Source organism: Rhipicephalus microplus, chromosome 5 (genome assembly GCF_043290135.1).
Source record: "Rhipicephalus microplus isolate Deutch F79 chromosome 5, USDA_Rmic, whole genome shotgun sequence".
NCBI lineage: Eukaryota > Metazoa > Arthropoda > Arachnida > Ixodida > Ixodidae > Rhipicephalus > Rhipicephalus microplus.
In genome coordinates, this window is record NC_134704.1 from 31,103,856 (window position 1) to 31,129,039 (window position 25,184).

A 25,184-nucleotide genomic window follows, 5' to 3' on the forward strand; every position below is an offset into this window, starting at 1 on the left:
TGTAGGTCGTGTCACTGAAGTATCGGGCGAGCGACGTTCACTAATGGGCGTCAGTCTATAAGCACGTTAAACTTATTCTGTTCACGTTTTAATTGGTGTACACTGTTTGGAACATCCGATACTACAGACGCTGAATGAAGCACGTCTTGCAGTTGTGCTTTCCGCCTCTATACTGTGGTTAAGCTCTGTAAGACAATGGGCTTGGCTCCGGTATAAATCTCATTTAATTATTAACATTAAAAACAACAATAAGACGACATGCATGATTCATGTATACAATGATCTGCCTATCAAAAATACACAACGGTATGGCATGTGCATAACGATGGTAGGAGAAAGGCTCACGCCGAAGGCAAAAAAACCTTGCCTCTCTGGAGCAGCGATTCAGGCGAGGTGAAGACGCTGCTTGAAGCTACTAAGAAAAAGCTGCGCTTCCTTTCCTGCCACTGAAATCTATCATCTACTTTACAATACTGCATGCAACAAATGACATCTGCTTGAACTTTCCAGGCAAACACCACCTCGTGGCTTCACTATCTGTAAGCCCCTCTGTGACGCGTACAATCCGGCAACTGTGTAGCTGTCTTGAGGAGGCGTATTTAATAGCTAGTAGGCCACGCAAGAGCACCCGGCCAGTTCTCCGAGGCCACGGTGAAGTGCACAATGCGAACCCAGCCAATGAACAGCAAGGAACTTAGAACGTGGCCTCCGCGATTAGCTCCGGCTGGACCTAATCACGGGGGTCATGCTTAGACGAGCAGCGATGGTGAGGCTGTAGTCAAGGGCAACAGTCTGCGCGACAAAGTCGGGTACGAAGGTCGCCCTCATTGTGAACCTTCCCATGCTTGCCCTCTGCCCTCCAGCGGATTGCGAGATTGCAGGAGTGATAAAACGTGGCACCAACCGTGTTCCGCAGCAAAATCAACAAGAGCAGTCCACTGGCATGCTTTATTATTTATGGCACGCTAGTGTCAAAAATGACGGACAATGAGACCGTACTGGAGCCCCACATACAGCCATGCTTGTCTGAGAGTTTTAAGACATTAAGCTTGGGTAAGTTGGTAAGGATCGTTTATGAAGGTAATAACAGCGCATAGACAATAATGAAAAGGCACAGGATAAATAGAGAGCAAAGAGCGCTCTACTTATCACGTCCCTTTTTCTTATCGTCTATGTTCTGTTAATACCTTCTTTGTGGACCCTTACCAACTCACTCAAGATTCACTTCCTACAAGCCAGACTTCCAGTACTTCGGGCCTTGTAGCTTTTGTTTCTTCCGATCCTTCGCATCTATTTACATCGCGCTTGCCATATTCTGTACGAGTTCCTTGGCCAACTGCAACGAAATTAAAGTTCTAGCCACATAAATCTAGATCCTGTTTGGCGGGCTCGCGCCATACATCAGCCACGGTAATATAACAGCGCTCGTTGTCTCTATATGCCCTTTTTTTATTGCAGTGTTAGTGTACGCGCTATTAATGCTTTCTTAATGTCTCAGGGCGACTTGTCCTAACCAGACTTCGTCAGGCAAATCCTGGCCCTTGGTCTCGAAAATCACCGTCCAAACATGTTTCAGCTGCTCTTTTTTTATCCTCGCACTGGGCACTTCACCGATAAACACCAGCTCGCCAGCGGTCCTATACACCATTCTCTGAAGACGCTTACTCAAGCAGCCTGACAGGGTTAAGTTTTATGGCTGGTTTCTGTGCGAGCACCCGGCTGGCAATCAACAAGCCTGTTGATGTTGAGTCGAGGGCAGGTTGCACCGCCGGGCAGGAACGTGAGAAACAAAGTGAAACTTTGGAATGCTACTAGAATAACGGCGCGGTCATCGGATGTGGTGGCAGCGCACCACCCACTCGGCAACGGGATTCTCCGCCCGAACTGCGGTCACGTTGGTGCTGTGTTCCAGCTGGCGCCAACCTGGGAAACAATTGAATTGGAAATGAGTAAAACAGCTTTGTTTCGAGGTCCCTCTAGTTGCTGGTACGGGCCAGATCGCCCGGACGGCATACGTATAGCGACCTTCCACAAATCGAACAAAGCACAAATCAACAATATCTACTCCCTCATCGGAAAATTGGCGATCATGCAGACTCCAGACAAACACGCGCACCAACTAACAAAGGCTACATGTATTCTACCCCACATCATACAGAGGTATATGTCCGTGGTGCCCGCAACGCTCCGCATTTTGCAAACATAAAGTTGTTTTTTTATCTCTATCTCTGTGCTACTATATTGTTTTTTTTTCAGCCTCAGTGACAGCCGTCGGTCGGCAAAACTTGTAGAGTTCACTCAGACTCATTCGTAGAATATTTTGAGCCTTGAACTCACTTCGGACTCAGACTCACGAAAATTTTCTTCCACCTGACTCACTCAGACTCCAACTCAGCAAATCATTACTCAATTGAACTCAATCAGACTCAGACTGGCGACTCGTTTTGATAGCCTGAGTGAGCCTGAGTCAACGCACGGGTCTGTTAGCTTGGGATTAGGTTCTATGGCACATGGCGTCAATGCTCTCAAACACCAACATCTCACGTAATCGGTGCTCTTCTTGGCGCCGTTTCCTATATTATCTTCGAAAACTAGTCCTGAGTGCTTGCAAACCCGTAATGTCATCGAATCAGTGACTAACCGCACGTTACACGAATGTTGCCTCATAGAATGTAAATTCGGTGATATAAAGTGCATATAGATATGTACTAACATAGTTGTTTGCCTCTTCAATGCAAACATGAATTCTTATCACAATGCGTACACTATTGCAATTTCTGGATTCCGTTTTTTTTTCTCATTATTACTGCTTTCTCCTCTATGAAGTGCAGGGCAAACGGACCTCCGTGTGTGTATAATCTATATTTGACAAAGACACGGTCATCACAGGTTCCTATGGTTGTGGTTGATGGTTCTTAGCAGTCGTACAAAATGCATCGTAAGGCGTATCGAGACGCCATATACTGCACAAGATGAACGCTGTCCATAATGTGCACGTTAAAGTCACCAACTATAGTATAAGGAATTTCTGATTGCAGGTATTTTATATTGGTCTGTCACGATTATGATTGATGCTTCGCCATAATAAATTTCTTTTTATTCACATGCATATGTTTTGACTATACCAATGGTTTTCTATATATAGTAAGAGTCGAGACCAAAGCTAGGTTTTAAAGCCCATATTGTATACGTTAAATTCACTAACTAGCATAAATAGTTTGTGCTCGTAGGTGTCTGATATTGTTCCGTCACTATTACTACTGATATTAGTCTATTGTAAAACTCATTTTTGTGTGCCTCACATTTTTCGGCTATAGCAACGGTTCTATACAGTGACCACGACAGAAAGGCAAGGCAAGGTCCTAGGAGGCTTCGCCTCTAAAATATTGATACAAGCATGCGCTTCAATGGAACAATGCATGTTTCACTCACGCTGAATGATATTCCCGAAAACAAATGACTTATACAATTCTGCACTGGCAAGTCATTGTTAACAAACAGATCCCTTACCACTGTCAAAACAAAACAAAATGACATTTAGTACTGTGCAGTCCGTTATGAACAAGGAATCAGTACGGATCCCGACAAGTCATTTTAATTAACCTTGCCAATGGCTAGTGACCTGCTTATTAACAGTGGCTTTACCTGACCATGGTCTCTCGGCTACATTAGTGGCAAATAAAGGATATTTCCTACAAGGACAATCTCGTTGCATGTTTGGATTGTTGCGATCTATGCCCTTTTTGTTTTCATTGCCAAGGCAGCCATCGCCAATAGCCGTTTCGTCGAGCTGTGAATTCGTACTCAGCTGCTGACTGTGGATACCGAGGAATAGTCAAGCAAAGATAATCGCAGACAATCACTTTTTTTCAGCCAAGTGGCAGCCCGACACAGAGAGATAACAAGAAATTTAATAAAGACAACAACAAGAGAAGCAGAAATTTACGCACCTATGTAGCCGCCAACCTCGTACAGCCAGTGGTATTGCAGAAAGGTATTGACGTCACTAGCGAAGCGACTGTCGCCAGAATGATGTTCCGAGGACCTCCTAAGCAAAAAATTTCAGACTGGTAAGCAGTTCCACACGGGCTGTGGGGAACTATTTAATGAATGTCGTTATACAATAGCTTATTAGCGACATAACTCGGACTGCATAACTAGGATTCTAATACCGGCTGTTCGAATAAGTATACGACTAAATAATATCATATCTGCTAACTTGCTAGCTATGTGTGCTAATACAACCACAGCATAAGACGCAGGACGACCCCATTTATATCAGCTCGCATTAACTAAAGTGGTAACTGTTGCTAATCAAGGATGAGTTTCAGTTCTAAATGCCATCCATATACACGAAACAACAAATCGCACGCAATGTGCGAAGTGTGCTTTGGCGACAGGACACAGTGATGGCAACTACTTTATGCATCTTTTGCGCTCACTCTTCTCGAATAGCCATGGTAGGGGCCAGTATACATTGTGCATAGTGATAAATTCAGCGCGTAACTGGGGAACGAAACACCACATAAGAAAAGCTGTAGTTTTACCCCCTGGCGTTTTTTGTACGTCGTCTTTCGTTTCACAATAGCGCGCTGTAAAGTTTCCTTCTCTTCTCGCTTTCCCACAAAGCGCCACGAACTGACCCATGCGGCGATCCTTTGCCAGTGGCGATGTCCCTCTTGCGCGCCTCGAAGTGCATGGCCAGGAACACCTCGCCCACCACGCTGCCGGCGGTAGTGGCGTCGTTGAGCGCCACCTGGTGCGTCGTGCCCGTCGGTCCCTCGTGGTCGACGCGAACACGAAACACGGTCTGCACCCGGTCAGCCACCCAAGTTCGAGCATCAACAGCACATGTACAGATATAGTCGACCTGATAGCGCAGCGTGGTAGTGACGGCGAAGGTTACAAAACTCAAGCCAGAAAAGCTTAAACTTTCTTATTCGGCGAACTTGTGCCCCCATGAAAGGAAGACTAACCCCCGTATTCAGAAACGCTCCTCGACTCGAATTCCATCTTTCATTCGACTGAGTTGAGCACTGCACCGCTGCTCGACTGAAATTGACGCCGCGCTTCTCAAGATTTGATTGATTGATTGATTGATATGTGGGGTTTAACGTCCCAAAACCACTATATGATTATGAGAGACGCCGTAGTGGAGGGCTCCGGAAATTTAGACCACCTGGGGTTCTTTAACGTGCACCCAAATCTGAGCACACGGGCCTACAACATTTCCGCCTCCATCGGAAATGCAGCCGCCGCAGCCGGGATTCGAACCCGCGCCCCGCGGGTCAGCAGCCGAGTACCTTAGCCACTAGACCACCGCGGCGGGGCACTTCTCAAGAACCGCTGCAGAACATTGCCGATATGCAGTGATTTGGTCTGCCAAGAAACCGCGCTTCCATCGACTTTTTCAAGTCGAGGAGAGCCCTTGAGGGAAGGAGCGTTTGTGAATACAGGGGGAAAAGTACGAAAAGCCTTCGTTGTAGAATGATAACTGCGAGCGCGGATGTGAGTCACCGATAATCGTTGTACAAGGAGTGTTGTCTGCATACTTTAAGTCGTTCTTTTTCCGGCGCACAAGTCGACCCACTAACAACTTTTCATCCTTTCCGGCTTGAGTTGACGACTTTCGCCGTCACCAACGCGTGACGATATCGTCAATGTAGTAATGGACAGCACTACAGATAACCTGAAAAGCCACAAATTAAGCAGGGCCTAACACAATTGCGAGAACTTAAGCTCCTCGATTTGAACTTCAATCTCATATCTATTTACCTAGACCATCACCCTGCATCCGCCTAACGAATGCAGCTCGTATAGCCTTCAACAGCACTTCGACAAACGCATTACAAAAGTGTTGACCAACAGGTGTGTAAGAATCATGTTACGCTCCTGCAAAAATATAAACGTGGGGCAGTAAAAACGGCGGCACATCAATAAACTATGACTGTATAGTAACGAATATAGGCTTACTATTACCATTTGCTTTTTGTTTTGTTTTTCAAGAAGAACCATTTATATATAAGAATGCAAACACGTGTAAGCTTTCCATAAAACTGACCTACGCGGTTGCGGCTCGTCCGTTGCACTGTTATTGTGGATATACTACAACAACGTCCCACAAGGAACAAGGAACTATGCATGTCTGTTGAGCGAGACAGGATCTACGATGCAATTTTATTAGTAACACATCCTACGTCATAGTTTTAGTGGTAAGATAAAGGTAAACATACCCCATCGCTCACCGTGCTAGAGGACCGAATTTCATGGCACGTAAAACTCAACGCCTAATCACCCATCTCACCTTTTTCTCTACAAATATAGATCTGACCTCTGTTGTCCATATCGCTCCTCTGCAAATGCCGACCTGTCACACCGCCTTTTCTATTGCCTAACCGCTCAGCAATGCAGCTTTCACCCTCTCTTATCGCTTTCCATTCCCACCTGGATCGACTGTATCGGCATTGGAAGGGAGGGAAAATAGAGACAACTGGTCTCGCAAGCGGTCTCTGTGGTTTGTAGTTTAAAATAAAGTCTACCTAAACCCCAAAGCTTTGCACAAGCAAACTCGTGCATTAGGAAAGCAGATTCACACTTACATCTTCGTTATCCCGCGGTTCAAACCAAGAGGTGCGGTCTTTTCGCTGATTCCTTTTCTTCTGCAAAGGAGGGTAACGCGGGTTGAGATAAACGCACACCCCGTAAAAGCGTATAGTGGCGTGCGCTTTTATTTCACCTTGTTTTCTTTGGCGTGCTTCTTCTCGTAGTGTATCCTGTACTCCAGGCGAATCTGGCCCATAAACTGAGACGGCACCTAAACATGACAGACAGAGATGTGTGAAGCAACAATTGGTAGCGGTTCAACGCCAACGTGTACTTTTCGGGAACGTTATAATAAGTGTAGGCACTCATTCGGAAACAGTTTCTAGACGCATTTTACTAAACCGCTCATTAAAAAAAAGAAACAGGTTTGCTCAAAACGCGCGGCACAGTCCCAGTGAAGGCTGAAGGAGCCGTCTTTTTAAATCCTTTTTAAGCACTCTTGGGCAACCACAACAAGTACCACTCCAGGCGCCCACCACTCAATAAATTGTCACATTTTTTGTTTGTGGGAAAGCGTTCACTACGCCATTATTCGTCATCCTTCGGAAAAGCACGGTACCTGTTACGCACCTGTAAAACATTACATGCACTTTATGCTGTGGATGGTGACGATAAAGAATTATGGCTGAGCCTGTCGGAATCAGTTGGCAGGATTGAACGACCCACCCGTTAGGCAATTCACATTGTGTTACGCCTAGACGATATCTTACTTTCCTAAAACGCTCTAGTATGTATACACGTGCATGTTAACGTAATTAATTCCCCGAAGTGAAACCTGCGTAAGGTCTGTTTGCAAAAGAGTTTCGAGCACCAATGTGGCCCTGTGGTACGGATGCCACGCAGCTAACACTGGTTCGGGTCCCATTATATCCTGGATAATTTCTCTCTAGATCGTTTTTTTTTTCTTTTCTTATGCCGCGCGAAAGCGGTTGCGGACACCGGCGGACGGCGGACAACTACGACGCCAGAAACGGCTGTTGTTGTGATTTCACAAGAGCATTCGCTGGAATATGTTGAACGAGACCATGAGGTCAGAAACACCAGGCTATTTCCGAGTTTACGTAGTTCAAAGAAGCTATTATAGTTTACTACATCTACGTCTGAAGTCACTGCAATGAAAGTACACGTTGCATGTTATACAGCGCAAATACACGGAATCAGAATTTCTCACGGCCCAACAGTGCGTAGTAATCACACTTCTGCTCCATTCGGAAAGAAATATTACAACACGTATGTAGCCAGACATCGCAGACAAGGCCAGAAATTTTGACAAGACAGCTGTAAGTTTCACTCATGTGGCGTTTGCCAAGATGTATGTATAAGTACTATCACGACCTCAAATGAAACCCGAACGGCGCAAATCTTTCGCGATGGTATAGAGTGGGCCGTCCTGTTATCACTTATTGATAGGCGCGCACATCTCGTTCGCAGCTCTGCGCGTACATACGTGCCTGATCGATTGATTGATATGTGGAGTTTAACGTCCCAAAACCACCATATGATTATGAGAGACGCCGTAGTGGAGGGCTCCGGGAATTTTGACCACCTGGGGTTCTTTAACGTGCACCCAAATCCGAGCACACGGGCCTACAACATTTCCGCCTCCATCGGAAATGCAGCCGCCGCAGCTGGGATTCGATCCCGAGACCTGCGGGTCAGCAGCCGAGTGCCTCAGCCACTAGACCACCTCGGCGGTACACGTCGTCGTCGTCGTAGTAGTAGTAGTAGTAGTAGTAGTAGTAGTAGTAGTGGTAGTAGCAGTAGTACAGTAGTAGTAGTAGTAGTAGTAGTAGTAGTAGTAGTAGTAGTAGTAGTAGTAGTCCTTACGCAGGTCACGTGACAAGAGGGAGGAGCGAATAAGAAAGAAACTAAGGAAGAATAAGAAAGAATAAGAACGAAATAATTGATAACGATTACGCTATTATTCAAGTAAATAAAGCGAATTGATATGATAGTGCTCCGAATAGTCATGATGATGACTTTCTTGCACAGAAGGTCATCGTCATCATCCCTGCTAATGGCAACAATCACGGCGAACTAGGCAGACTTTTTAAATATATATATATATATATAAATATATATATATATATATATATATATATATATATATATATATATATATATATATATATATATATATATATATATATATATATATATATATATATATATATACAGAGAGAGAGAGAGAGTGTGCGTACACACTTTGCGAATGGCCAAGATCATCAAATGAGTGACGAGCCATTTGGCCACTTACAATCCACAGCAGCTGCTGGTACCAGATCAGCATGCGCGTGACGTTGGTGGCAGCGCGCGCCACTCGCAGGTTCTCCTCGGTCGCCTTGCGCCGCTTCGGGGCGAACAAGTTGGGAGCGATGATCATGGCCACGTTCTGTACCGACATGCGGTTCCGGCCGTCCCTCTCCGTCACGTCCGCCAGGAAGTTGACCAGAGCCTGGTAGGAAGACGTCATGCGAGACAAGTCACAATCGAATGCCCAATTCGACGCCCAGCCTAAATTGAAACATTACCGTCAAGCCAATATATTGCGACCAGGGCACCCTTGTTAGCAATGAATTCATAGAAGTTATCGCGAAAGGGAAGGATCACTGTCCAACTGTTTCCAGAACGAAGCTACTAGGAACGGATGAAAAGCTCAACTGAAAAACCTACTTTATAAAAAATATGTATGAACGACCTTTGTAAAACTGATGCGAAACCCTTCCTTAGTTGGCTACGCAGACAATTTTCCAAAGCCCGCTCCCCCCTTAGACTTCTTCATAACGTACTCCTGCCTACCTGTCTTACCCGAATGGCAGATGCAATAGCAGTTTATGATAATGAAAGCACTCCGTTTTTTTTGTTCAATATATATATATATATATATATATATATATATATATATATATATATCATTTTGCCGCCACTCCAGTCGTCAGTGAGAGAGAAAAAACATAAAAAAAGATTAAGGCGATGTAATATAGGGTAAGGAGATTAACCATAATAAATACCCGGTTCGCTAACCTACACTGATGGTCAGGAAAGAAACTAGAAATGAAGAAACACAGGGAGACCAGTGGTTCAACAGAAATAAAGTGATCATAACAGCATTTCAGCAAAGAATGACTAGCAGGAAGATACTACACCGTCCGTTTGATGCTTGTTTTTCGCTCTCTAACGAACACATCTCAGCGTCCATCATAAAATTAGTTAGTGTAGAGGGTACAGAGCAAGTTCGCTTACCAGTAAGGTGGAGCGATTTGCTTCCGGCAGTAGCAGCACGAGCAAGTTGAGGGCTTTGATTTGCTCCAGCAATGTAGGAATGCCTGCATCGACAAAATGCACAAAAATATGGATATATTGTCACGATTAATAGCAGGCATCACAACAGAATAAAACAAAAGGAGCAGCTCCTGGATTTCCAAGGAAGACGACGTCGTGGCGTTCGCTCTTAAGTGGAAATTATAATTACAGATATATATAATTACCGTTGCAATAAAAAATATCTCAAAATTATTTTAGCTCTTAATAAATATTATTCATAAATTCAGTATGTATGATGCGCCCGACTCACGGACGATCCCCCAAAGTGGGTAGTGTTGCGAACGACGGACCGATCCCGCCGAAGCCACCACTGTTGCGAAAGACGGGGACGCCAACACGGTCCCGAAGGCGCCACTGCTTTCAACTCCGCCGGGAAGGTCACCAGCCGTTTGGTAGCGTATGTTTCTCAGCTCGCGACTGCTTCTGCGCAGAGCTGATGAGACGAGCGGACGAGACGACGGTGAGTTAAACAAGGTTTATGTACAGCATATATACAGAGGCGTTACAATTTCGGCACTGGGGCCGACAGAGACTCGAAGAGCCGAGCTCTCCTCTCTAATACATAGGTCAACTTTTCGCCTAAGACCGCCGACTCACACACATGTCGGCTCTCCGACATGGGGACTCCTCTCTCATAGGACCGCCGATCGCGACGCGCCGCAGGGCTTCTTTTATTTACACCGGGTCCAACCAAAATGTCCAATCAGAAGCGCCGCTGGTCGTCAGGGCAGACTCCTCCAATGGGGTCGCCGCGCCATGCGTCAGACCACCAGACACGAGGACGCCGGCTCGCTGTCACGTGCGCCGCTGACTCAATGCACGTGGGCCAGAGAGGCGCCGCGCGTGTTCACGCCGTTGCGTTGTTCGCGCCAGGCGGACTGCGAGCTGGCCTTGACCCAGATTGCCTTTTTCAGAGGCACGGACGTTTGACGAGGACTCGCTGGCATAACAGCACCCCCGCCGCCAGACAATGCACCGGAAAGACGAGCTGCTTCCACGGGGCTCGGATGTCAGGTGCGCTCGTTCGCCAGGTCCCTCCAGGTTCGCCTCCAGGGCCAGGGGGAGAATACAGCTCCAGACTGTTCCGGGAACACATCCCATTTTTGACGACGGATCCCAGCTCCACTGGCTTGTCGCCACAACTTGCTGACCAACTTCGCTCGTCTCTTCTGACCATCTTCGGTTTCAGCACTTGTCGATGGTTCTGCAACTTGCTAAGAACGGTTCGACAACAGACAACACACGACACAAGCAAGTGCCCTCGGTCACCCGACAGAACACCAGACAAAGTATAGTACAACATATACCTATCTACGTGTTTATCGGAATTTTGTTCCCTCTACATCAAGAGGCACATGTGGGACAAAAGACCCTTAAAATGACAACTCAATTTTGTCCCCACGTACAACAACGTAACGGATTAGAATACCACATAAAGTTGGCCCCTTGAGATCACTCTAAACGAGAGCGCTCAGCCCAAGTCGTGATGAGGTCAAAATTTTGCCCCGAATCGCCAGCGAGAAACCGAAAGGTTGAGAAGGTACTAACGAAACGCACGGCTCAATGCATCTGCATTAGCGTTTAGCCTTCCTTTTTTGTAGCGAACGTCAAAGTTGTGCTGTTGGAGTATCATGCTCCACCTCAGTAACCGGCCACTTTTAGGCGACATGTTATTTAACCAGGTTAGAGGACAGTGGTCCGTTTCAACCACAAACCTCGAACCGGAGACATAACAAGCTAGCTTTTGAACGGCCCACACGAGGCAAGCGCATTCCTTTTCAGAGGTACTGTACGCCTCTTCCCTGCCGCTGAGTTTTCGACTTAAATACAAAACTGGCCTTTCGTTACCAGCACTGTCCTCCTGGCACAATACAGCTCCCATGCCGCGATTACTCGCGTCGCATTGAATCACAAATCTCTTAGAGAAATCGGGTGCCATGAGAACAGGCTTTTCGCTTAGGGCCTGTTTTAGCTGGCAAAACGCAGTCTCCTTTTCTGAGTCCCATACTACTTTAACCGGCTCGGACTTTCGAAGCGCGTCAGTGAGAGGGCTGGCAATGCTAGAGTAATTTTGCACGTAATGCTGATAGTATCCAGCCAGGCCCAAGAATGCCCTTATCTCTGATTTTGTGGTGGGTCGTGGATAGTTCACGACAGCGGCTACCTTAATTTCTGAAGGTCTACGCCGGCCACGCCCCACAACGTGCCCCAGGTAAGACACCTCGCCACACCCTAGGTGACATTTAGTAGGTTTCACGGTAAGGCCAGCCTTTCTCAACCTGTTCAGCACGACGCGTAAATGCTCGACATGTTCTTCCCAGTTGTTGGAGAAGATGGCGATATCGTCAATATACGGCAGAGCGAACTCGGAGAGGCCTTTAAGAACGCGGTCTATTAAGCCTGAAAAACAAAAGGGTGCATTTTTCAATCCAAAGCTCAGCTTAAGTGGGCGATACGTTCCAAATGGAGAAACAAATGTGGCATAGCGGCTGGCACGCTCTGTAAGGGGGACTTGCCAATACCCTCGCACGAGGTCTAACGTGGAAATATAGCTGGACTGTGACACAGTTTCCACCCTCTCCTCTAGGTTTGGTATCGGGTAAGTTTGGTCTCGAGTTATTGCGTTAAGACGCCGGTAATCGATGCATGGCCTCGGATCTTTTCCTGGCACCTGAACCAATATTAGAGGGGATGTATAGTCACTCTCGCCCGGTACTATGACTCCCAACTCCAGCATTTTATCGATCTCCTCTTTCATGATCTGCTTTTGCACGGGGGAACAACGATACGGCTTGCTACGGATTGGCTCCTCACAAGTTAGCTCGATATCGTGTTCGATCACCGTCGTGTTTCCGGGACGGTCCCAAAACACGTCTTGAAACTCGGAAACAATCCTTCTCAGGTCCTCCTTCTGGACTTCACTTAACCTAGGCTCTAGGTTCAACTGCTCCAAGATTACCTCCGATCCCCTTTCGATTACATCACTAGAATTCAAAATTTCTTCTCCCTCTTCCTCTGCAGCATTCAACAGCAGATTTACGACCGCTTGACGTTGAACGTATGGTTTCATCAAGTTACTGTGGTAAATTTTGTTCGGCCGCCTTCCTAATTTCACTTCATAATTGGTATCAGAAAGCTTCGATATTACTTTGGCAGGCCCTTCCCAATGAACCTCAAGCTTGTTCTTTTTGGACGGCCGCAGCAGCATTACTTGACTACCAACTTCAAATGTGCGCTTCTTCGCCGATTTGTCGTAGTACTCCTTCGACAATACTTGTGCAGCCTTCATGTGGCTTTCCACAAGATCTTTCGTTTTTCCAAGCCTCTGAAGGAGGTCTAGAACATACGCAACTACATTAGGGTCCTCATCGAATCCCTCCCAGGACTCGCGTAGCATTTGCAATGGTGTTCTCAAACTCCTGCCATACACAAGCTCTGCAGGGCTAAAACCAGTGCTCTCATGAGGAGCTGATCTTAAAGCGAACATAGCGGGAGGAATACACGCTTCCCAGTCGCATTTGTGCTCGTAGCAGAGAGCTCTCAGTATCCGTTTCAGAACGGAATGCATACGCTCTACCGGATTAGATTGCGGGTGATGGATCGAGCTGTGCACTACTTTTATTCCACATTTATCCATAAAGGTAGAGGTAAGGCAGCTGGTGAAGACACTACCATTGTCGCATTGGATTTCAGAAGGAAATCCGACGCGTGCAAATATGGATAGCAGTGCATTCACGACCTGAGGGGAATTGAGCTCCTTAAGGGGTATCGCTTCCGGAAATTTTGTGGCTACACAGAGAGCCGTCAGGATGTACCGACAACCTTGCCTTGACTCTGGCAATGGCCCGACTATATCAATTACTAGGCGCCGAAAAGGTTCTATGATAATCGGCACAAGCTTCATGGGTGCCTTCCACTTGTCCGTGGATTTCCCCGCTCTCTGACAAGTGTCGCATGAGCGCACAAAGTCTTCGATATCCTTCCAGCATTTCGGCCAATAAAACTGAAGGGAAACTCTAGCCTTGCTCTTTTTTATGCCGAGATGCCCTGCCCATGCGTTTTCATGCGCCAGTTCCAATAGTTGGCGACGATACTTTTGTGGCACTAAGAGCTGCTCATACTTGCGACCTTGCGCATTTGTGTAGCTCCGATACCAAAGCCCTGCTTTCTCAAAAAAAGAAACATTCTTTTTCTTTTTTCCTAAGTTTACGCTTTCCATTAGCGCTTTAATCGAGAGGTCCTCACGCTGCTCTCGAATGAGCGTTTCTCGATCAACCCTCGACAGCTCACTCCAACTTTCCGCTACAGGCGAGAGCGTTGCAGCCCTCTCGCTCTGATCCAATGGCGCCATGTCGTCTCCCCTTTCTACGGTAACCGCGCCGGTCGGTTCGGCGACGGGCCGCTCGCGCGACTGCTCACATGACTCACGCGGAAAGTTTCCTCTCTGAGGTTCCGTCGACCCGCCGACAAGGTCACTAGAGAGTTCACCGCTTTGAACAAGGTCAAGCTCTTGCGAGAGCTTCCGCGCTTGCGATCGCGTGAGGGCCATGTACGCTAAGTTGGGGAAGAACGATTTACCCTGCTCTTTGAGAAGCTGCTCTGAGTTGTTGGAGAAGAGATAAGGAAAACGATCGGGAAGCGCGGCAGACACAGCCGCTTCGGTGCGAAGCTTACCGAACGGGCCTTCAATGACAACCGTGGCGATTGGTAAGCAAGCACTCTGCTCCTCGGCGACTTGCCTGATCCACGCGCATTCTCCTTTAAAGTCATCCGGAGACACCAATGAAGGATGGACAACATCCATGGTTGCCGCGGAGTCTCTAAGTGCTCGACACGCTTTCCCATTCACACTAATTTCTTGGATATACGGCTCCAACAACCGAATGTTCTTTTCCGATTCCCTAATTGTTGCAAAAGCAAACTTTTGCTTACAGTTTATCGCGATGTGCCCTTCCTTTTTGCAGTTGTAGCAGATTAGTGGCTTCCGTGATTCAAACGCCCGTGTGGTATCAGTGCGTTGTTTAGAAACCTCACTCGATTTTTCCGCTTCTGTTTTCCCTTCCTCTACAGTGTCCTTCGTAAGAGACGGGTCCTTTTTGAAATTACGGTGCGGAGCGGGTTTCCGTTGATCAGGTTTCTTTGAAAAGCCCTCTTTTCTTTCATCCTTTTCAACGCGCACTGCCCTGCTATGCAACTTTCGGCGAGTATAATACTCCTCAGCTAACTCTGCTGCCTTGTTTAGCTGTACTTCACCAAGTCTGTCCTGCAGCCAAAGTTTGACAACCTCCTCGAGGCAGCGGTAGAATTGCTCCAATGCAACGCATTCCACCACTTTATCGCGGTCGTCATAAACCCCTTCGCCCTTGAGCCATTCAATTAAATCGGCTTTAAGACGAAACGCGAAGTCAACATGTGACTCATTCCCCTTTTTAGCATACCGGAACCTTTGCCTGAAAGCCTCGGGTGACAACTTATAACGTCTCAAGAGCACTTCTTTAACCTCGTCATAGCTCTCAAACGCTTCCCTCGACAAGCAAGTTATCGCGTCGGACACTTCGCCGGGAAGAAGAGCTAGCAGGTTCCGCGCCCAAAGAGACTGCTCCAAAGCATTTCGCTCACAGACGTGTTCAAACTTGACGAGATACTTCGCCATGTCCTCGCCTACTACGAACGGTGGCAGTTGGTCCCGAATTCTAAAACCGCTGACCTGAATCGTCGGAGAAGCTACGCTAGGCGCCTGCGAACACTGTAGAATTGCCAATTCTATTCGTTTCAACTCGAGGCGCTCCTGTCTCTCGGCTACCTCACGTTCACGAACTTCTCGCATTTCGGCCTCCTCGCGGCGTGCTTTGATATCCGCCCAGGCCTCATCGACTTCCTCAGCCGACACTCCCTCATCCTTCATGATCTCAAGGATCGCTTGCTTTCGTTTCGCACGGCCCAAAGTAATGCCGAGTTCCTCACAAATTTCGATGAGTTCCTTCACTTTAAGGTTCTCCATCGTTCACACTAGCCTCTTGCTGTTTTCCCCTGTTAACAATTTACTTGCCGTACCCACTATAAGTCAACTAGCAAGACGCGCAAGCAATTTTTCACTCTCCCGTGTTTACCCCCTCCGCATTAACTTTGGTTTCAAAGCACTTCGACTTTGCTTGAAACGATCAAAGGTCACTTCAATGCTTCACACAGCCCTTCTCTAAACTACTACAACCTGAGCTAGAGTAGTCTGGTGAACTGAGGGGAAAACATCAGGCACTCACCGCATCGATGTCGCTGACGCCGGCCGATCCCACCGCTGCCACCACTGTTGCGAACGACGGACCGATCCCGCCGAAGCCACCACTGTTGCGAAAGACGGGGACGCCAACACGGTCCCGAAGGCGCCACTGCTTTCAACTCCGCCGGGAAGGTCACCAGCCGTTTGGTAGCGTATGTTTCTCAGCTCGCGACTGCTTCTGCGCAGAGCTGATGAGACGAGCGGACGAGACGACGGTGAGTTAAACAAGGTTTATGTACAGCATATATACAGAGGCGTTACAATTTCGGCACTGGGGCCGACAGAGACTCGAAGAGCCGAGCTCTCCTCTCTAATACATAGGTCAACTTTTCGCCTAAGACCGCCGACTCACACACATGTCGGCTCTCCGACATGGGGACTCCTCTCTCATAGGACCGCCGATCGCGACGCGCCGCAGGGCTTCTTTTATTTACACCGGGTCCAACCAAAATGTCCAATCAGAAGCGCCGCTGGTCGTCAGGGCAGACTCCTCCAATGGGGTCGCCGCGCCATGCGTCAGACCACCAGACACGAGGACGCCGGCTCGCTGTCACGTGCGCCGCTGACTCAATGCACGTGGGCCAGAGAGGCGCCGCGCGTGTTCACGCCGTTGCGTTGTTCGCGCCAGGCGGACTGCGGGCTGGCCTTGACCCAGATTGCCTTTTTCAGAGGCACGGACGTTTGACGAGGACTCGCTGGCATAACAGTAGGTGCCAACGATCCAAGGATCATCATCATCATCGTCGTCGTCGTCGTCATTCATGCGCATGCATAGTGAGGCTTATGCGGTGATTCAAATGGACCACTTCATTGAATTACAAAACAGTTTGTTGTTCCACTACAACATTCGTCCTGTTTCACCTTTTTTTTTCTTTCTCGTAAAAAAATCGTGTGCAACCTTTGATCAAAGAAGTCCTTAATGAAAACTACACGGTTGTTCGCCTGTCCCCTAGCGTGGGTGGGCGCTACATATTCAAAGAATTTGACTCGACTTGTGCGGGAATACAGCCTTTCTATTCTCGTCGCAACGAAGTCTTGCGTCTCGTATTTTCTACGTTGCGACACACACGTCTGACAATATGTGCCTACATTCCGAGCTTCCTTAATACACAAATTAGCAAAGCCTACAAAAAAAAAAGAGGAGCTTCTTTAACGCTGAGATTCGCCCTATTCTATTCTACACCTGAAGCTACGGAAACACCGCCGACTTGACTCTGCGCCACTGTCTCTAACTTCATTACGGAGGAACTTGCTCGTTGTACATCACAACAGAAAATTACGGCCGAATGCCCCCAACAGCAAAAGAGCCACGGCACAGGTGAACAATAGAGACTCTTGCACACCCCCTCCCCTCCTCCCAAAAGGTGCGCAAGTGCACTTTCAGGGCGATGCTTGCAAGCACGCCTTTTGTGCCTAAGTACCCCTCCTTCCTTTTCGCCCCTTTTGCGCACAACTGTTCCTCATCTCCCAATATCGGGTGAATGAGTGTAGCAACGGCTTAAGAACTTGCGTGTGTGCGCGTGTTTTGCGGTCGCATACGTTATTTAGAAGTGTGCCAGCTTGGGCTAGTTGGTATCGCATGACGATAGTTATAGCGCGAGAACAAAACGACGACACAGAGACAAGAAGGCCACGAAAGACACGAGCGCTAACTTTCAACTGAGTTTATTGCGCAGAGCACGAAAATATACGAGAAATATATGGTTACTGCCTCCTCTATATATTTTCGTGCTCTGCGCAATAAACTCAGAAGTTATAGCGCTCGTGTCTCTCGTGTGTTTCTGGTCTCTGTGTCGTCATTTTGTTCTCGCGTTATAACTATCGGCCTACGTTATCCCGAGTCTCGCGGGTCAAGTGCAATATAGGAGTCTTGCCGAAATTCCGCCGCCGCGAACGCAACACGCTTATACTCACCTTCCACGTGCAGAAAGGCTTCGGCGTACTTGTTGGTGAGCAGCGGCTCAGGCAGGTTGCGCAGGAGCTGCTTCAGCAGGCCGGCAACCTCGTGCACGCCAAATCGGCTCAGCACTGCTCCGATCTGCTCGGGATTACGACTCCCGTTGTAGCACGACTCGAGCTCGGACCGCAGCGCCTGCGCACAATGTAGCACGTCAGTTTGCGGCAATGAAAACGAGTCAGAGAATTGTTGCATTAGATCTAGAATTTCTGGCGAACTGTACACTACACCAATAGGGATTTTCGAGATGTGAACAGGGTGCTGTACGATGGCTGCTTCGGTGATGCGCCTGTTTAGCCATGTTTTATAAAAAAATTCGATAGTGCCAAATCACTACAATAACAATACGATATATTCAAAAAGGCTTCCCAATCGGGGCTTGTTCGTTCCGCGTTACGATGACTAGCCTTGCGCATAGGAGAGGACAAAAAAAAATGCGTTCTCTAAGCGTCATCATGTTCTTTGTTTTGTACTGTATTATCCGAAACACTACTGGCCTTCATAAAGAACCGTTTGTACGACGGTCGTGAATATTGGCACTCGCATGTAGACAAGTGAAAGCGCTATGCGTAATGAAGGATCACTAAAGAGAATAGATAACTGCTGTTTTCGTTACATCAAATGAATAGAAAATTTTTATAATTTACCCGGCAGATTAATGGCCTGGGCTCACGTCTCATGTTCTTCAAAAGCTCTTTGATGGCGTAAAACGCGGGTACAAGCTGTGATGACACGTTTCGTGGGACAAGTTGGCACAGAACAGATGGAAGCGAAAACTTTGCAACGAAATCGTAAGCGAACCGAAAGAAAACAAACAAACGCACACACACGCACAAATGACGGACACGATAGCCGAGACCGGCTGGCCTCCGCCGTTTCAATGGCTTCCTTTGACGACGACGTTATATAGAGCCACGCCGTTTTCACTTGGGCCTGATAACATGTTCGCTAAGACGTCCTCATCGGGCTCTTTCATAAATCATAAAAAAAGGAAAGTGTTACAGCGCGACGGCATCATTTTCAGACATCTCGCCGCATTCCAGAACTGTTTCTCCGAGTCGAAAATTTCTCCAAGAGCTTAAGAGACGCTCGAGCGCATCGTCCTTGTAACATCGCGTCCTCGTAAATGTAAGAGCGTTCACTTGGACGCCGCCCTCAAGGTTTCCTAGGAGCGCTTCTCCACGAAAAGCGAACTCTCCATCTTCGACGTATCGAGCGTCGACACCCTCGCAGATATCGAGTGTGATCGAAGCCCGCGGAACGCGCCCCACAAGCGCGCGTCCCGTCGCATCCTCCAAACGCCCGATTGCCGCAGCTCCTTGCAAGATCTCGACAAGGCAGCGAAAGCGTCCGATGACCGCTCAGCGACGTCGGATCCTGCTCGTCCACGAGGCCGAAACGCGTCGACTTTCGTCACGAGGAAGGAAGCCCCGGAGCAACGAGATAAACACACGCACGCGCGATCCAGTTTGGCTCGGCCAGCGATGACCGTGAAAGCGGCGGTGCTGGCGTCGCCCCGTCGCGCCGCGCCTGCCTGGTCAGAGATCGCGGGTGCGGTCGCCAACGGGGAGCCATCGCCCAGAAAGTGTGTTGCCCCACCCAGCAACAGTGCTAAAAGAAGAGCGCCTTCACCGAAAATACTCCTTGAACCACCTATAGAGTTGTTTGTAAGCTCCCTCATTTTTATACTCCCCTTTCTCATTCTCCCGGCGCACGGTAGCCAACCGGGCATATGCCTGGTTGATCTCCCTGCCTTCTCTCTTGTTCTTCCTCCTCCTTCTTACCGATCGGTAGTATGTATAAATAGATAACAAGTTTACAGAAAAAAATTGTGTTAGTCTACCCCTTCCTGCCACCACCACCGTCGCTGTAGTAGTAGTAGTAGTAGTAGTAGTAGTAGTAGTAGTAGTAGTAGTAGTAGTAGTAGTAGTAGTAGTAGTAGTAGTAGTAGTCTATAGTAGTAGTAGTAGTAGTAAGAGTTATAGTAGTGATAGTAGCAGTAGTAGTAAGAGTTATAGTAGTGATAGTAGCAGTAGTAGTAACTCAGTAGTAGCAGTAGTAGTAGTAGTAAGAGTTATAGTAGTGATAGTAGCAGTAGTAGTAACTCAGTAGTAGCAGTAGTAGTAGCAGTAAGTAGTAGTAGTAGTAGTAGTAGTAGTAGTAGTTCCGCAGACCCTGTGACCAGAGGGAGAGTGAATAAACTGAAAAATAAATCATGATGATTATGAAGCTTGAAATGATGACGATGTTGTTAAATGGTGGTGATGAATCTTGATCACGTACGCTCGCGCTGTTTGTAAGTTCTCGCGGCGTAGATCTGCAGCTGCATTTTTTTTTAATTATCACGATGGAGATGTTGGTCTGGTTCACCGCCGTTTACAACTTCAGGTATCAGGTGTTGACTATAGTATACACAATTATCACATGTACACACAAGCAGCAATGGCAAATACGGTTATCACATGTACACACAAGCAACAATGTATATACAGTTATCACATGAGCACACAAGCAACACGTGCAGCCACGCGCGGCGAGCATATACACAAAAAAAGGTCATTCACAATGTTTAAAGTGCGTATAGCCCTCAACAACACCAACGGTACTTTTGTATCACTCGTAGGCAGGCACTGCCTTGCACGGGCCGAGAAAGTGCCGCCGCTCTAATCTGAAAGGCATGTTCCAAATTTATTTCTGCCTCCGCAATCTGCCACTCATAACGGGAACAATTACACAGGAGTTGCTTTAAGTCATCCTGAGCGTCACATGTGGTGTACATATGAAAGTCCGACTGTTTAATCTTACACTTGTACAAGAAATGATTTTCTTGATTGAGTTAATGACCACCCAACAATGTTGATCTCATCTCGCTTAGCGAAATTCCCCATTCATGGAAGTAGGAACTCCGTGGACGACAGAGCATAGAACTTGTTTCATTGTTCTAAGAACAATGTTTCCATTTCAAGAACATCTGGCAATCTTCTAGGAAAGGAAGCGCGGGCCAACGTGAATGTGAGGCAAATGCCACTACCTACAGGCCTACACGTGCGGGCGCACATGCGCACACGCACTAGGGGCGTTTGCGAAATGCGCGCAGATACGATGACGTCACTCACGTCAATCTTGAGTGCGGAACCAGAAACGCGCAGGATGCCTTCCTCCTGAAGTCCGTGGCGACGCAAATGATCCAGAATCTGAAAAAAATGAATTATTTTAATTGGATAACTTTATCAGGGGCCTTTGGGGCGTGCATTACAATCCGTTGCATGCAGGCCCGTTGGAGTGTCCGTAAGTTTCGCTTCGAAATCAGGGCTGCGCGTAAAGGGCAGCAAATGGCCTCAAAGAATTACGTGCAACAAACACAGCTTGATCTATAGCGCTGACAGGAAAATCCGTTATCGGAAATAGTTGACGAAAAATATTGCGCATTTGGAAACTGTTCAATAATCTGACAGCACTTCTCTCTCTCTCTCTCGCTATCTCTCTCTCTCTCTTCATATATATATATATATAGCTCAAAAACGTTAGGTTTTGTAAAACTTGCACCCTAGCGACTCCCCGCTGCAGTTCTACCAGCGGAGGGTCCAGCCGTGCAACAGGAACCATCTTTTTTTGCGGAAATAATTCAGAGAGTCGTTAGGATTTATGAATTGTCGTCATTCTGCTAAGTTACAAGCTTCACCTACCTCCCTGATGATGAGCGGCACCTTATGTTGCACCGGAGCGTGCCTTGCGTTGTCCTGCTCCAGCAGAGTCGTCAGTGGCACTCCGTACAGCGGGCTCTCTACAAAGGGCACAGCAAAAGAACGAACCTATATGGAATATATAGGACGAATATAGAACGAATATATAGGATTATTTCACGGCCGAAAACAAATACGCCAGGGAAGAAAAATGCATTAGGTTACTGCATCAATGTTCATGTAGTTCATCAATGCAGAACAGCGCAAGAAAGGAAAAAAAAACGAGACAGTAACACACACAGGACACAGCACTCTCTTGTAGCAGTGACAGGTGATTCTGACAGCACGTTTTCAGCTGTTATGCCACGTGCACCGCTCAGATATTACCACTAAGAAGATACATTACAGCTATGCGTCCCATCTGTTCACTGTCCAGCATTTTGCGCTGTTCTTCCATAATGTTCGAGAACGAGCGAGCCCACATGAGAACCTTTGTGAGTATTGTCTTTGTGAGTTCTACGTCATCGGGTGCGAAGATAAGAAGAGCCCGATTCGCTAGTCTATTTAAGAAATTAGCGAAACCGCAATGCGAAGAGTAAAGGAGCGAAAGAACGGACAGCTCGCTTACACAAGACGTTGCACAGCGAGAAAGCACACATATGGTGGTTCGCAAAGCTACAAAGCATGGCGCAATGAGAGTGTAGGACCCAATCCCCACATTTAGCTTTATTATATACACGGCGAAGGCAACGTATCCGACACGTGACGATTCAAGCACGATAGATTACAGTTTCGCAAAGAAAAAAAGTTCGATGATGATGCACACTTCCAAAAAATGTACTGTGATAGTAAGAAAAAAATTGAAGTTTATTTACCCTGAATTCTTGCAGGAGTGGAAACAGAGGCTCAAGGCTATACAGCCTGACAAAAGGCATCCACTTGTATTACCAGCTCGAATCGCAGGCCATTGAATCATCACAATATGACAACACATGAAAAGCATACTCTCTGATCATTACACAAAACAATTGGCCTAGTCTTATTGCACAATAACGAGTAAACTTTAATAAATGTTCAATAAATAACGCAAATTGATAAATTAAGTTTTGAAAAAACACGGAAGCTTTGTTAAGCATACTCACTATCATATTATGTTAGAATGGACTAAATAATGGTGTAAGAGGGTATGAAATTCGTAGTTATAAAAACGATTTAACAATGTACGTATTTGGTATTCGGCATGTTTATTTGCATAACATACTATCAAAGTTGCGATTTTTCGGCATTATTGTAGGCGACCCCTACGCCATCTATTATACCATAACAGTAGTTATATTCCCCACCACAACATGGCTCCACTGACGCTCCCTGACCTTTGCCTGGCTGAGCCGATGGTTGGTCTACGCGCGTATATACCTTTGGTTTTCCTGCGCGTGTTCTTGCGCCGAGCGTAAGTGATGCCCAGTCGGTCGAAAAGTGCGGTGAGTTCGATGAGCGCCAGGCTGCGAACTTTGCGCCAGTCAGCCGGCGACAGGTGGCTGGGCACCGTGACGCCCGTGGGCTGCTCGCACAGGGTCACCAGCTGCAGGAGGCAAAAAAAAAACATAATACGGCACGCTGTAGTGAAAGATAAGACGAGTGGTGAGCACGGAATTTCAACAACGAACTGCAGTAACCACACAAAGATTATCAGAGTAAACGAGGCGTTAAGGTTAGTTTCTTTGGGGGAGTAACTTCTTTGCCACAACTATGGAGGCGGAAGTGCTGTAGGCCCGTGTGCACAGATTTAGGTGCACGTTAAAGAATCCCAGGTGGTCGAAATTTCCGGAGCCCTGCCCTACGGCGTCTCTCATAATCATACGAGGATTTTGGGACGTTAAACACCACATATCAATCAATCAATCAATCTTTGCCACAACTATATGCATCATCCTCTCATGGAATAACTGCGAAGGCACGTACTACCCTATGTGACGAAACGCCTTAGATGCCTCGTCAAGCGCGAAAAGTGACCGGCGGCGTCAACACGAGTGATGCGAAAAATCATAAAGTGATGACGTAATCACGACGTCACAAGACTCCACAATTTGTGACGTCATATGATGATGTCATTCCCGTGCCATAGTCACCTGGCGAAAGGTGGGCCTGTTTCACACGCATAGTGGGTCAATACAATCGATGAAAATAAATAAAAAATAAAGGGTGGGGAGCTTCTTCGCCTTCTAATTATCTTAGGTAAATGCACAAAGGGCTGTGTGAATTTTCCTTCTGGCTCATCAAGCTCCTCAGGGGACAAACGGTTGCTCATCCCACCCCTTCTCACATGAACAACTAAAAAAAAGGCCGTACACACAGTCATAAAAACAAATATTGGGCTCGAAAAGGAGATATTCTACTCCAGTGTAGGATTCGAACCCTGAACTCACGTTCTCGAGTTAGACAGGTTGGAAGCACCACGTATAAGCATGATCAAATATTATGGCAGGTAAGCTTAGCCTATATTTCTAACCTCGATTGATATAACTACATCGGTCAAAAGCTTGAGCAGCCTCGCCGCGCTGGTCTAGTGGCTAAGGTACTTGGCTGCTGTCAGGTCGCGGGATCGAATCCCGGCTGCGGCGGCTGCATTTCCGGTGAAGGCGGAAATGCTGTACGTCTGTGTGCTCAGATTTGGGTGCACGTTAAAAAAAACCCAGGTGGTCAAAATTTCCGGAGCCCTCCACTACGGCGTCTCTTATAATCATATGGTGGTTTTGGGACGTTAAACCTCTCATATCAATCTATAAACCAAAAGCTTTAGCAAGCTTCGTCAGACGAAACCGTAGAATGTCGCCGAGGTTCACCCCAATCACGGTTTAAATCACCCTTCGCTTGTTTCAAATTACAAAACTAGACACAATACGTTGAAATGTTGAACTGTGAATAGACAGGACATTGCGCGATCGTCAAGCTGGACACACTGTTGAGAGCGAAACACTGTTGCACGTTAGCGCTGGCTTCGCATTCAACGCTCAAGAGCAGAAACCTTTGCGTAAGCAGCGGCTTCGGGCGAAGTGGCAGTTCATTCATCACTCTGGCTCGCTCGGAGATCCTTAAGATTGCGCTGGCCCACAAACGACTGCCGCAGAACGACGTGTTTCCACCGCTACGCGCCAAGAGCAGTCGGTCAGGTTCATAAGCAAACTGCTCAATGTTTTTTTTTTTTGTAACAAGACCTATTGACACCATTTACCTGAGAAGACGATATACCAGTTGCGCAGAGCACATTAGTCCGAACGAAATTTACGTTCTTGTAAGAGCGCCAAATGACCCATCTTCCCATCTTTCTGCTTTCATTCCC

General features: G+C 47.2%; 1 protein-coding gene across 1 annotated transcript in view; it reads right to left on the reverse strand.

The window, feature by feature from the left end:
• Window positions 1-206: 206 nt before the first annotated feature.
• The window catches only part of LOC119174763 (rho GTPase-activating protein 18), a 228,115-nt gene continuing 203,137 nt past the window's right edge, over window positions 207-25,184 (reverse strand). The window contains exons 8-18 of the mRNA XM_037425809.2: window positions 23,261-23,426; window positions 21,848-21,945; window positions 21,278-21,355; window positions 18,119-18,296; window positions 9,847-9,929; window positions 8,861-9,058; window positions 6,737-6,814; window positions 6,600-6,659; window positions 4,644-4,810; window positions 3,951-4,048; window positions 207-1,923 (exon numbers count right to left, since the gene is read on the reverse strand). Of these exons, the coding sequence (XP_037281706.2) occupies window positions 1,829-1,923; window positions 3,951-4,048; window positions 4,644-4,810; window positions 6,600-6,659; window positions 6,737-6,814; window positions 8,861-9,058; window positions 9,847-9,929; window positions 18,119-18,296; window positions 21,278-21,355; window positions 21,848-21,945; window positions 23,261-23,426 (1,299 nt within the window). The 3' untranslated portion in view covers window positions 207-1,828. The remainder of the gene's footprint in view (window positions 1,924-3,950; window positions 4,049-4,643; window positions 4,811-6,599; window positions 6,660-6,736; window positions 6,815-8,860; window positions 9,059-9,846; window positions 9,930-18,118; window positions 18,297-21,277; window positions 21,356-21,847; window positions 21,946-23,260; window positions 23,427-25,184) is intronic.